This window comes from Bos indicus x Bos taurus, chromosome 11, assembly GCF_003369695.1.
Source record: "Bos indicus x Bos taurus breed Angus x Brahman F1 hybrid chromosome 11, Bos_hybrid_MaternalHap_v2.0, whole genome shotgun sequence".
Taxonomy (NCBI): Eukaryota; Metazoa; Chordata; class Mammalia; order Artiodactyla; family Bovidae; genus Bos; species Bos indicus x Bos taurus.
The window spans coordinates 47,768,467-47,780,410 of record NC_040086.1 but is presented as its reverse complement, the minus strand read 5'-3'; the positions used below and the strand labels follow the sequence as shown (position 1 = coordinate 47,780,410).

General features: G+C 48.3%; 1 protein-coding gene across 1 annotated transcript; it reads right to left on the bottom strand.

The window, feature by feature from the left end:
* Nucleotides 1-3,645: 3,645 nt before the first annotated feature.
* CD8A (CD8a molecule) lies at nt 3,646-11,557 on the bottom strand. Its single transcript, XM_027555494.1, has 6 exons — nt 10,686-11,557; nt 10,207-10,572; nt 9,543-9,659; nt 9,218-9,328; nt 7,726-7,756; nt 3,646-4,963 (listed from the first exon to the last, which is right to left on the bottom strand). The coding sequence occupies exons 1-6, from the start codon at nt 10,735-10,737 to the stop codon at nt 4,912-4,914; spliced, it is 729 nt and encodes a 242-aa protein (XP_027411295.1). The 5' UTR covers nt 10,738-11,557; the 3' UTR covers nt 3,646-4,911.
* Nucleotides 11,558-11,944: the final 387 nt, after the last annotated feature.

The following is an 11,944-nucleotide window of genomic DNA, read 5'->3' as shown; positions in this document are numbered from 1 at the left end:
CATGGGGTTGCTGAGTCGGACACGACTGAGTGACTTCACTTTCACTTTTCACTTTCATGCATTGGAGAAGGAAATGGCAACCCACTCCAGTGTTCTTGCCTGGAGAATCCCAGGGACGGGGAAGCCTGGTGGGCTGCCGTCTATGGGGTCACACAGACTCGGACACGACTGAAGTGACTTAGCAGCAGCAGCAAATGAGATACCTGGCCCATGGTAAATGCTGAAGAGTGGGTAGGTAGGTTTTATTTCATTAAGCCAATAAAACATGAGACACATGACATATGCAAATATAGCTCAGAGAGAGCAGAAAAGGGGAACTGGTAGCTGGCATCTTAGAGGTGAACTAGGCCCACAGGGACAGGGCCTTCAGTAGGTGCTGAGATGACCAGCAGTTGAGCACAAGCTTTTCATACTGTTTCTGCTGTACAAGTTCACATATGCCTTGCTGGAGAATATTAAGTGACTGCTAAATATCAATAACCTCAGATATGCAGAGAACACCACCCTTATGACAGAAAGTGAAGAGGAACTAAAAAGCCTCTTGATGAAAGTGAAAGTGGAGAGTGAAAAAGTTGGCTTAAAGCTCAACATTCAGAAAACGAAGATCATGGCATCCGGTCCCATCACTTCATGGGAAATAGATGGGGAAACAGTGGAAACAGTGTCAGACTTTATTTTTGGGGGCTCCAAAATCACTGCAGATGGTGACTGCAGTCATGAAATTAAAAGACACTTACTACTTGGAAGGAAAGTTATGTCCAACGTAGATAACATATTCAAAAGCAGAGACATTACTTTGCCAACAAGTCTAGTCAAGGCTATGGTTTTTCCTGTGGTCATGTATGGATGTGAGAGTTCGACTGTGAAGAAGGCCGAGTGCCGAAGAATTGATGCTTTTGAACTGTGGTGTTGGAGAAGACTCTTGAGAGTCCCTTGGATTGCAAGGAGATCCAACCAGTCCGTTCTGAAGATCAGCCCTGGGATTTCTTTGGAAGGAATGATGCTAAAGCTGAAACTCCAGTACTTTGGCCACCTCATGCAAAGAGTTGACTCATTGGAAAAGACTCTGATGCTGGGAGGGATTGGAGGCAGGAGGAGAAGGGGACGACAGAGGGTGAGATAGCTGGATGGCATCACTGACTCCATGGACATGAGTCTGAGTGAACTCCGGGAGTTGGTGATGGACAGGGAGGCCTGGCATGCTGCAATTCATGGGGTCTCAAAGAGTCGGACACGACTGAGCGACTGAACTGAACTGAAAATGAGTGTAGGTCATCACATGAAACAAAGCATGTGCTATAAGCCAGCTGTTTCTGCTTCTTTGGAAGTAAATGAAGCATATGCTCACTACAGCTTATAACTGCAGAGGGAAATGTCTTGAAAACTACACTGTTTCAAGGATGATAAGACTCTTGCCACACAGAAAGGGTGTGGCTCTCAGGATGCCAGGCTGAAGGGAGCTTCTCATCACGCAGTTCGAGGCCGTGTCCATCTGAGACTGAGCTCTTGTGCGATGTGTATGACAGAGATCCCTTTGTATGCATAGTACATGGACCCCTCAGGAAGGACTATTGTGTACCCCTTTTATGGATATAAGAGAAATTAGAAGAATCAGACACGAGTGGCTGTGTTCAGAGTGTAACTGGTACAACAGTAATTTTGACAAGTTTAGTACACGTTCATTTTTTCAGGACACGTTTGTTACTGTATTCCAGAAGCTGTTCTAGGCTCTGAAAAAGATACATATATTCTTTCCAACAACCTTTTGAGATAGGGACTATTGTTACCCCCATTTTACAAGTGAGGAAACAGGTATCGAGGCATTGTCATTTGCTGGAGAATGCACAGTTAATTTCTAGCACAGCCAAGAAACTGCTTTCAGTGCCTCTGCATTTAACCTAATCTCTGGTAATTGAGGCCTCCTGCAGTTCCCTTTGGTGGAGAAGAACGGTTCAAGTCTGCTTTTAGGAATAGCTTGTAAAATCATGGCTGTCGTAAAATTGGCTATTGTAAAATCATGTGCAGAAAAGATTTGCACACAGGCCCAGTGCAGAAAGGAGGGGCAGCTTCTTGCTGGTTAAAAAAAGAGAGAGAGAAAGTTCTCTGTGACCCACTTGTTGAAGTGTCACAGGGGATTTCCGTAGGGTGGGCTCTCTTAAAGCAGTTTAAAAGCTGGAAAAAAGAAACAACCAATTTCTCTTTTTCTTCAACAATTAGACTATGGTCTTGATAAGAGAATGCATCCTTATTAAATGTTGAAACTGGATTCTGGCCAGCTGAACCAAGCTTACTGCCTAGTACATAAGTGATTTCTCTAAGTTCCTGTTTTTCGGGGTCCAAAAATGTGCTGTGGGCATCTTTCACATAGGAAAATTGGTAAAAACCAGTGCTTCAGGCTACAGATCGGCAAGTAAAAAAAAAAAAGAGACTGTTGGGACTGAGGCCTCCGGCTCTGAACTGTCGGTCCTCCTGCATGTGTAGAACGAGCAGGCTGGATGTCTGTGGTCTCCGTGAGCCCTGAGCCTAGATTCACAGCCCACCCCTGGCGTGCCTTAGGCCTCCTGCTCTGTACACTGCTGCTCTATTTTCTTCCTGGTCTCGAGGGCCAGTTCTAAGGCTTGCTTTTTCCTGTGTTAATATTTTTAATCTCCAAATTGTTGTTTTACCATTTTATTTGTGTTGAGTGAAGAAGTCCTTTCATGTGTGTGTCAGTTGCTCAGTCGTGCTGACCTTTGCGATCCCAAGCACTGTAGCCCACCAGGCATAGATTCCTTACTGCCTGAGTCATCAGGGAAGCCCAGCCCTTTCGTGGGGGATATGAAAAAAAAATCAGGGAGTATTTAATCCTTTCTGGAGCCTCATGGCTCCCAGTTGCTCACACCTGAGCTGCAGGTTGGAGAAAAAATGTAGAAGAATGTAGCCCAGAAAGAATGTGGCCCTTTTACTGTCCCTCCCTTTGAGGAATGCTCCTCCTCACCTCTTTCAGGAAACACAGAGACAGCCCAGAGCCTGCAACCCTCTCCAAGCTAGGCCTCTGTCCCTGGGGTGCGCCCCCTCCATCCCCATTCTGGTTAGCTTGATGGGTTTGGGAGGAGGGGTCAGAGCCAGATTTTGTCTTGAAGAAACCTTCCCAGTTTCTCTTCTGCTTTCCCACACTGATGATACTTTTTCCTCTAGATTTTTGTTCTCTAAAAGTAGACTGCTTTTTAAAATTAAGGCTGTGGAAGGCCATTTCTAGAGGGCAGGGGAAGTTCTGTTTCCGATGTGGTGCCGGCTATGTGAGAGTTCATTGAATAATGACTTGGAATTGTACGCTTACAGTTTGTGCACTTTTCCGTATGTCTATTTCACCTGAAGGACAAAATGAAGAGTTTGTGATTTATTACGAGAGGAGTAGCAACTCATCTGTTACCAAGGAAGAACAAAATGAAGGAAGATGATACAAGAAGAGACGAATTGATTTTGATTGATGTGAAAATGGGGAGTCTGAGGTGAAAGTGGGCAGTGACCCAAGAATTTCAGGTATTTGTCCTCAAGATGTCTGCAACTTTTTAGTAGTATTTGTTATTACAGTAGTGGAAGATTGGAAACAATGAAATATCAAGTCATGGTTAAATAATGGCACAACCAAAAATGAAATACGACTTTGCTATTAAGAAGTAAGCCATAAATGTTTGTTTATTAAAGCCATTTATAAAAGCATAGTGCAATCCCATTTTTAAAAATTATATATTTTATATGTAGGCACAGAAAATAATCAGGAAGAATGTAGCCCATAATATTAACAATGGATTATCCCTGAGGTAAAGAATTACGGATGATTCTTACTACCTTAGCTACATTTTTTCTCCCAGTGAGCATGCATTTTTTGCAGAACACAGTAAGAAAGGAAATGCCTTGTAGGGCTGCAGCTGGGCTCGTAGCCTCCTCACCAGTGTCTGCACATCCCCTCAGCTGCTAGCCTGGGGTGGCCAGGGCCTGTGCCAGCTGCTCGGTCACAATTCTCCCTTTACAAACTATAAAAACTCACCGATAACCCAGGAGCATGTTTGAATACGGAATCTCAATGTTTAGAGAGACTTGAACTCCATTCAACTTTCCTAACACTCAAATCATGCTTGCAGAGGGTGGCCTCTCCTCTTTCATGGGTCCTTCTGCAACACAAGGGCTGGGAGAACCATCTCCAGGCTGGGATTTCCCAGAGATTTTCTTCAGAGGTCAGGTTGCTCATTTTCCATCATTCAGTTCACTCCTTCCACTTCATTGGAAGAATTCCTATTATCTGTATCATTTCATGCTTGATTATAAAAAAATAATCTGATCCTGTTCAGCAGTATCACAGAACTCTGTCAAGTTTTCTTGTCCTATTTCATTACCTCATCGAGGCTCTGGGTGCAGTCATGGGTCTATCACAGATGCTTCAGAAATAACTAGTTCTCTGAGGCTTGAGATCCAGCTCCCCACGCTGAGACAGAGGCCTCCAGAAGAAAGATCTCAGTTGTGTGGAGCCCTGCTAGGACTCTGATCCAGCTGTTCCCCATCTCTGGGCCTCAGCGTCCTCTTTTGTAAAATGGGTGGAGGAGAAGTTGGGGCTGAGTGGGTGCCGAGGCCCCCACCAGTTCTCACAGCCAGGTTCTGAGAATAGAGCTTGCGGTAGCTCTGGCCTGCCCGCCCTCTACCCGAGTATGGGAGCACAACAGCATGATAACCCTTGTGGTATGCCTTAGACATGAGTGTCTTGTTTTGTATCAAAGTAAATAATAAAGAAAAAGTAACTCTTCCCACCCCACCCCCATGAAAAATAATAATAACGAGAAGGAAGGAAGCAGGGAGAAATCAAAAGGGAAGGATCTCAGGAGAGTTCTCAGTGCGAAGTCTTGTAGTGGCTGTCACACGGGGCCCATCGCCATGTTAGACATATTTCTCTGAAAGGTTGGGCTTGCCTCCTTGTCGGACCACAGGCCTGAAAGAGAGGTGGGTGACTGTCAGTGCAGCAAGAGCCCCTGAAATTTGATGCAGCATCCACTCATGTCTACCCACACACACCTCCACCAGCTTCCCAGCCTTCAGGGTGGTCTGAGGACTTGTCCTCAGGCCACCAGCATGGGACTAGGTGAAGGACCTCAGCAACCCTGCCAAGAACTTTCCTTGTGCCATCTTGAGATGAGAAGCTGGAGAATGTGCCCAAGGTCACGTAGCTAGGAGGGGTTGGAGGCAGCATCTGAAGCCAGTTAGTCTAGCTTCTTGGGGACTTTGTCAAGGTCCCCATGGAGGTGTGAGAAGCAAGCTGATAACCAAGCCATCATCTGAGTTGATTCTCAGCCCTTGAGAGGATCACAGCGATAGGGGAGGATGTGAATGAACCACCGTCTGTCAGTCAAGTAGAGCTACTTTACCTAAAATTCCCTTTGATAACCCAAATTTGATGTGTTAATTCACTACTGGGCTAGCACCTTCTAAACGGGCTGATTCATCGTGAGTGTCATGTCTGCACACACCATCCTCCAAAACATCTGGGTTGAAGCTGAGCTGCCCTTGGTCATCACTGAGCTTATTAACTCAGGTGTGTGAATTTCTCATAGTTTTAATCTGCATGGTTTTGTATTTTGGGACAGAGTTTTATTCTCACTCATTTCAAAATTTCAGAAAAGATAGAGATAACGGATGATTCTCCTCCAAAAACTTTCCAATATTGAAACTGCTAAAAAATCCTTCTCTGCTCTTAAAGGGTATCCATTGGTATATCACCTTTAGTATATGCATTGGAAATTCATTACATTTCCATTGTTAAAAAATAACAATGTATAAGACACTGAACTTGAGTTTCTGCAGAGAAATATCAAGGAGTGTGAAATGCAAACCTCAGGTATAAAACTTGAAACATTTTCATCTACTGAAAGGAATTGGTGAATAGAGTTGGTTATCGTTAACCCTCTCTGCCCTGGCCCCCAACCACAGAGAGGAGCCTGGGCTTTGAACAGAAGTTGTAACTCTCCTGCTTGCTAGCAGTATGGCCTCAGACGAGTCACTAAAGGTCCTAAGCCTCAGTTTCCTCATCTATAAAATGGTAACCACACTGACTACTTTAAAGGTTGTTATGAAACTTGAAACTTAAAAACTTTATATATATTCAGATATATAAAGCACTGGTAAACTTTAAGGTTGTTATGATTGAGTTGGCCAGAAAGTTCATTTGGGTTTTGGGATAAACTTAAATGAACTTTTTGGCCAACCCAATATTATTGATGGGTGGATCAGTGGTAAAGAATCCACCAGCCAAACAGCAGATGCGGGTTCAATTTCTGGGTCAGGAAGATCCTCCGGAGAAGGAAAAGGCAACCCACTCCAGTATTCTTGCCTGGGAAATCCCATGGACAAAGGAGTCTGGTGGGCTATAGTCCACGTGGTCGCAAAGAGTTGGACACAACTGAGCAACTAAATAACAGCACTGTTGATAGCTAACGTGTAAGCATGACTCTGCCACCTTGACTAGATTTCCTGATCTCTGAGCCAGTAATCTGTGAGATGGCACTGTGATGTTCCCCTATTGGGTTGCTGTGAGCATAAGGAATTCCCTGGGTGTGACTCCCATCACTGTGCTGGGCTAGCGAGGGCACTTGCTAGATGTTAGGGCAGTGCTGCCTCAGACTAAGCTGGAAGGAGAAAGGAGACTGAGGCCTCTCTTTCAGACACCATTTTTCACTTATGTCTTTTCCTGATCATGTCAGAATGATCATGGGCTGGAATTGGATGAGGGAGTCACTTGAACTGCCAGGTAGTTCTTTGCCTCTATCCCTGACTTCCCCTTCTTCCCCTTCCAGTCCTTGGCAGTAAATCAAGGCCCTGAGTTGCCACAGGGAAATGAGCAACTAAGGCCATTTTTTTTTTAATCAAGTGATATTTGGTTCAGGTGATAAAACTGACTCTCCCCTCCCACCCCAAAAAGCTAGACCAAACCAATGGGAAAATAAAAAAAGTTTTCTTAAGAAAACAACAAGACTCAGACTTCCTTAATAGTCCAATGGCTAAGACTCTGTGCTCCCAATGCAGGGAGCCCAGGATTGATCCCTGGTCAGGGAACTAGATCCCACATGCTTGCAGCTAAGAGTTCACATGCGCTGCTAAAGATCCTGTGCACCACAATGAAGACCCAGTGCAGCCAAATAAATAAAAACTTTAAAAGAAAGAAATCAATATTTATGAAAGAAAGGAAGACAACAAGATTCAGACGGAATCATGCAGATAAAAGAACCTCAGGTCTTTGGGGGCTTCCCAGATGGTGCAGTAGTAAAGAATCTGCCTGCCAATGCAGAAGACAAAAGAGAAGTGTGTTCAAGCCCTGGGTCAGGAAGATGCCCTGGAGGAGGAAATGGCAACCCACTCCAGTGTTCTTGCCTGGAGAATCCCAGGGACAGAGGAGTCTGGTGGGTGTCCACGGGGTTGCAAAGAGTCAGACATGACTGAGCACTCATGGATATAGGATTAAGTGGGGGAATACTTCAGGTTAGGTCAAATAAGATGGACATTTCCTGAAATCACACTGCTCTTTCCATTAGTCCAGCTTCACCTCCATGTCCTCCCCAGTGTCACCCTTCTGCCTGCATCTGTTCAGACACATTGTAACTCCCTGGACCTCAGGACCCTGTTGCCATGGCCTCTGTCTGGAAAAGATCCCCACCATCTGCTCCCTGGGATGAGCAGGTCCAGAGATTATAAGAGACTCACCTGGGACATTTGCAGACACGTCTTCGGTTCCCTGGTTAAGGAAAAAGAAGGGGTAAAATGATTATCTCACCATGACCAACAGTTCCAAACATGATTTCTGCTTCACTTTTCCTGTTTATTTAGGATTATAAGTTTTTTCTAGTGTGGCTATGACTATTTTTTTCAAAGCAAACAATAACTACATCAACATTATAAAAAATACATCATAGGTGTTTGGTGGTCAGGTGTATTGGACTCCACACTGCCAATGCAGAGGGTCAGGGTTTGATCCTTGATCAGGGAACTAGATCCTACATGCTAAAACTATTAATAAAAGATCCCACGTGCTGCAGCTAAACCCAGCACAGCCAAATAAGTAAATATTTGGAAAAAATACATCATAATAAAGTAAACTTGTAAAATGACAGTGCATAATAATGATTGACACTGAAAAGAAGATTAAGTTACTAAAACACAAGCTATAAAGCATAATATATTTACATTTTATGGTTTTAATAATTATTACTAAAAGTAAAAAATTGAAGTATAGTTGATTTACAGTATTGTGTTAGATTCAGATGTATAGTAAAGTGATTCAGTTTTTATATGTGTAAATATATATATATATGTAAATATATGGGGCTTCCCTGGTGGCTCAGGTGATAAAGAATCTGCCTGCAATGCAGGAGATCCAGGTTTGATTCCTGGGTCAGGAAGATCTGCTAGAGGAGGAAATGACAACCCACTGTAGTATTCTTGCCTGGGAAATTCCATGGACAGAGGAGCCTGGTGGGCTACAATCCATGGGGTCCCAAAGAGTCGGATGTGACTGAGGGAATAACACATATACATATATATGTATATGTGTATATATATATATATATATATATATATATATATATATGTAAATAAATATTTCAGGTTCTTTTCCCTTATAGATAATTACAAGATATTGAATATAGTGCTATGCAGTAAGTAGCATTTAACTCTTGAGAACTGAGGTGAGGTCTTCTTTCCCACCCCTCTTTACATCAATTTAAAAAGCATTGCAAATACAGACGTGGGTGAACGTGGGTTAGTACGGCCACCTGCAGTAGGATCCAAATTGGGGTGGGGGCTCACAAGAAGGGGGCCAAGGATAAACCACTGCCTGTAGTGGTTTTGACCCGGGCTTCCTGGGCACTGGTCCCCGGGCCACAGCCGGGCCCCACCCTGCCTCCATCCCAGGCATTTGTAATAAGCCCAGACCTGCGGGCTTTGCGGGTGTAACACCCACCCCTGCCGCTGCCGCTCCGGGGATGGGGCTCTGCCTTCCTAAAAACTTCCCGGGGTGTGGAAAGAGAAGGGGTTTTCCCCGCGTACTCTCTCCAGGAAAGACATAGGCAGTGCCTGGCCCTGCGGTGCAGCTCAAAGTTCCAGAAATCCGAACCCAACTGAACTGCCCGCAAGGGCGGCCTAGACCAAAGCGCTGCAAAAATCGGGCTGTCTTCCCGCGCGATTCCTCAGGACTTACGGCGGTAGCAGATGCCTGTGATGACCAATGACAGGAGAAGGACGCCGCAGGTCCCGACCAAGGGAGCCCAGATGTAGATATTGCAGGCGAAGTCCAGCCGGCTCGTGTCCACTGACGACACAGAAGACGCGGACATTTAGGAGAAGGCTCGGGATCCCCCTCCGACCCTGGGAAACCTACCCCCCCCACCCCGCCCCGCGACCGTATCCCACCCCGCTGAAGCGGGCATGTCCCTTTCCCGGTTCCGGCTCTAGTTTCCCCACCGCTTGGGCTGCTAGGAAGATCAGTGGGGCCCCGGCGAGGGCCTTTGCCGCGTCCGCCTCACCTGCGCTGCCCGCCGAGGTCCGGCACACCTCTGATCGCGGAGAGACCGACCTAGTCTGCGGCGCGCTGGTGGGCGCCCGCGTGGATGGCCGCATGGCCGGCGTGGTGGCCGGCTTCGCTACGGGAGCAACGGAGAAGTGGTTAGGGGCCGCGTTGAAGCTGTGGCCGCGAATCCTTCGGATTAGCCACTGGAGGAGCCGTAGAGGCTCAGCGGAGCTCGGCGCTCAGCGCAGGGAGATGCTGAAAGACCACCTGGTCGTCTGAGTGCACTGGGTGCCTTGGACATGAACACAGAGGCCCGTGCCCCTCCGCCCGGCCTCCTTCCAGGGCCCCACCAGAAACCTCGAGGGCTTGGAGGAGGCGGGGGTGGGACGGTGGGACACCCGCCTTCTACTGACCAGCAGAGGGAAGCTCAGATAATTGAAGTGCAATAACTTGCCAAGGATCATACTAGCCCGGAACTCGAGCCCAGATCAACCAGACCTAAAAAGTCACCTTGAATTACTACCCAGTCACACCCTAGCCTCAGTTTTCTCCTCTGTGAATTGGGAACAGTATCTAAGTAGCCCCCAGAGGCTCGAACCCCAAGAGACTCGAACGTAGCGGTGTCCGTGTGAAAAACGGACTCAGACGTGAAACCCAAAGCCCACCCGGGGCGCCCGAACCTGGCAAGAAGACAGGCACGAAGTTACTGAAGTACAGTATCGAGTTGCTCACGACCGAGCAAAAATAGTAGCCTTGGTCCTCCTGGAGGAAGCTGCTCAGGGTGAGCTGGAATTTGGTGCCGGAGACCCTGGCGCCGGAAATGTGTCTGGGGTCCAGTCCCTCGGCTAGCTTGACCCGTTGGGCGGAGAGGTACATTAGGAAGGTGGGTCTGGGGTCGTCCCCGGGTATGTGGCGGAGCCAGGAGCACCCTGTCGCCATGCCGGACTGCAGCAACTCGCATTGCAGCTCCACCTTCTCGCCCAGTCTGGTCTCCTTCTGCGTCGGCGACATCCGGAACGAGAGCGACCCGAGGACCTTGGCGGCATCTGCGGGACACGGGCAGCGAGACTGAGCCGGGAGCCTCGTGCCGCACCACCCCCCCGACCCCCCCATCCCATGCCAGCCCCGCCCCCGCTTCCCCCAGGGGTCGCCAACTCACCGAGCAGCAGCAGGGCCAGCGGCAGGATCAGGGCGGTCAAGAGTGAGGCCATGGCGCTCTCCCCGCCGCTGAAACTCCGAGGCGCGCAGGAGCCGGTGGATCACCGACCGGGCCGCGGGAAGTTTCGCCCTTCGACCGGCCGCCGAGCCCAATTTCGCATTCGGAGGATGTGATGTCACTTGAAACCCCGCGGAGAAAAGAGTCGCCCTCCTTTTCGCGGTTGTTACCCGCCAGCCCAGAGAGGGGTGGGCGTGTGGGGGTCCGTGAATGGGGGCCGTCGAGGCAATCTGGCCGGGTGGAGAACTAGGACAAGGATGGTTGGACGTGGCCCTTGGAAGGGCTCTCTTGTGGGTGTGACAGAGGCAGAACATAGAAATGAGAGATTTCTAGAAGGGAGGGTGAGCAAGCAGGAAGGCAAGAGAAATGTCCACTTCCTTCGACCTCATTCAAAGTGGCCCTGGCACCGACAACTTGGGGCTTTAGATCCCTGCGAATTGGGCCCTGAGGGCTGAGACTAAGAGGAGTTAGTGACTGGCCAACGTCTGGGGAACTCGGACAGGGGAATCCGGGTGCCCACAGAGGAAAAGACCTTCTTCCTTCCATTGAGGAGACTTCCACCAGTCAGCCGGTCAAGCAGTGTGTGGGGCTTGTGATTTTCTGCTCCTCGTGCTCTTTCCTCAGCAGTTAAACCTGGCCACCACAGCCTCATTCCTTCGAGGCCACTGCAGCAGCCTCCACACTAGCCCCTGTTCTGGCCAGTCCCCCAACCACACTGCTGTGAACAGTATTCTCCAAAAGGGAATGTGATGGTGTCACTCTTGAAGCCTCCTGGTGACCTGCAGGTCTGCGTGGAAGCTCAGCCCTGCCTTGGCTTGGAGCCTCTGAGTGCTGGTTCTGCCCAGCCTCCTGCCCAGGCCCCTGCCCTGGTCTTTCCTATTCACCCCCCACTACATGCCCATAACGCACGACTGATGGTGCTCTCAGTCGTGTCCGACTCTGCGACCCCATGGACGGTAGCCTGCCAGGCTCCTCTGCCCGTGGCATTTTCCAGGTAAGAATACTGCCAGCGGGTTGCCATTTCCTACTGCAGGGGAATCTTCCCAAGCCAGGGATCAAACCCCGGGTCTCTTGTGTCTCCTGTGTTGGCAGGCAGATTCTTTTTCACTAGCGCCACTGATGATCTGAACTGTGGGCTCCCCATGCTGAAATGCGCTTCTGTTTCAGCCCCTGGCCAGCTCCCAAGCCTTGGAATCTGAATC

What these genes read in the sequence shown, in the direction of transcription:
- CD8A (XM_027555494.1), bottom strand. Translation starts at nt 10,737, where the DNA reads ATGGCCTCACTCTTGACCGCCCTGATCCTGCCGCTGGCCCTGCTGCTG. An exon ending in GCTGGCCCTGCTGCTGCTCG is followed by an intron (nt 10,573 to 10,685) that starts GTGAGTTGGCGA and finishes CGTGTCCCGCAG; the next exon opens with ATGCCGCCAAGGTCCTCGGG. An exon ending in CACAGGCATCTGCTACCGCC is followed by an intron (nt 7,757 to 9,217) that starts GTAAGTCCTGAG and finishes TTCCTTAACCAG; the next exon opens with GGAACCGAAGACGTGTCTGC.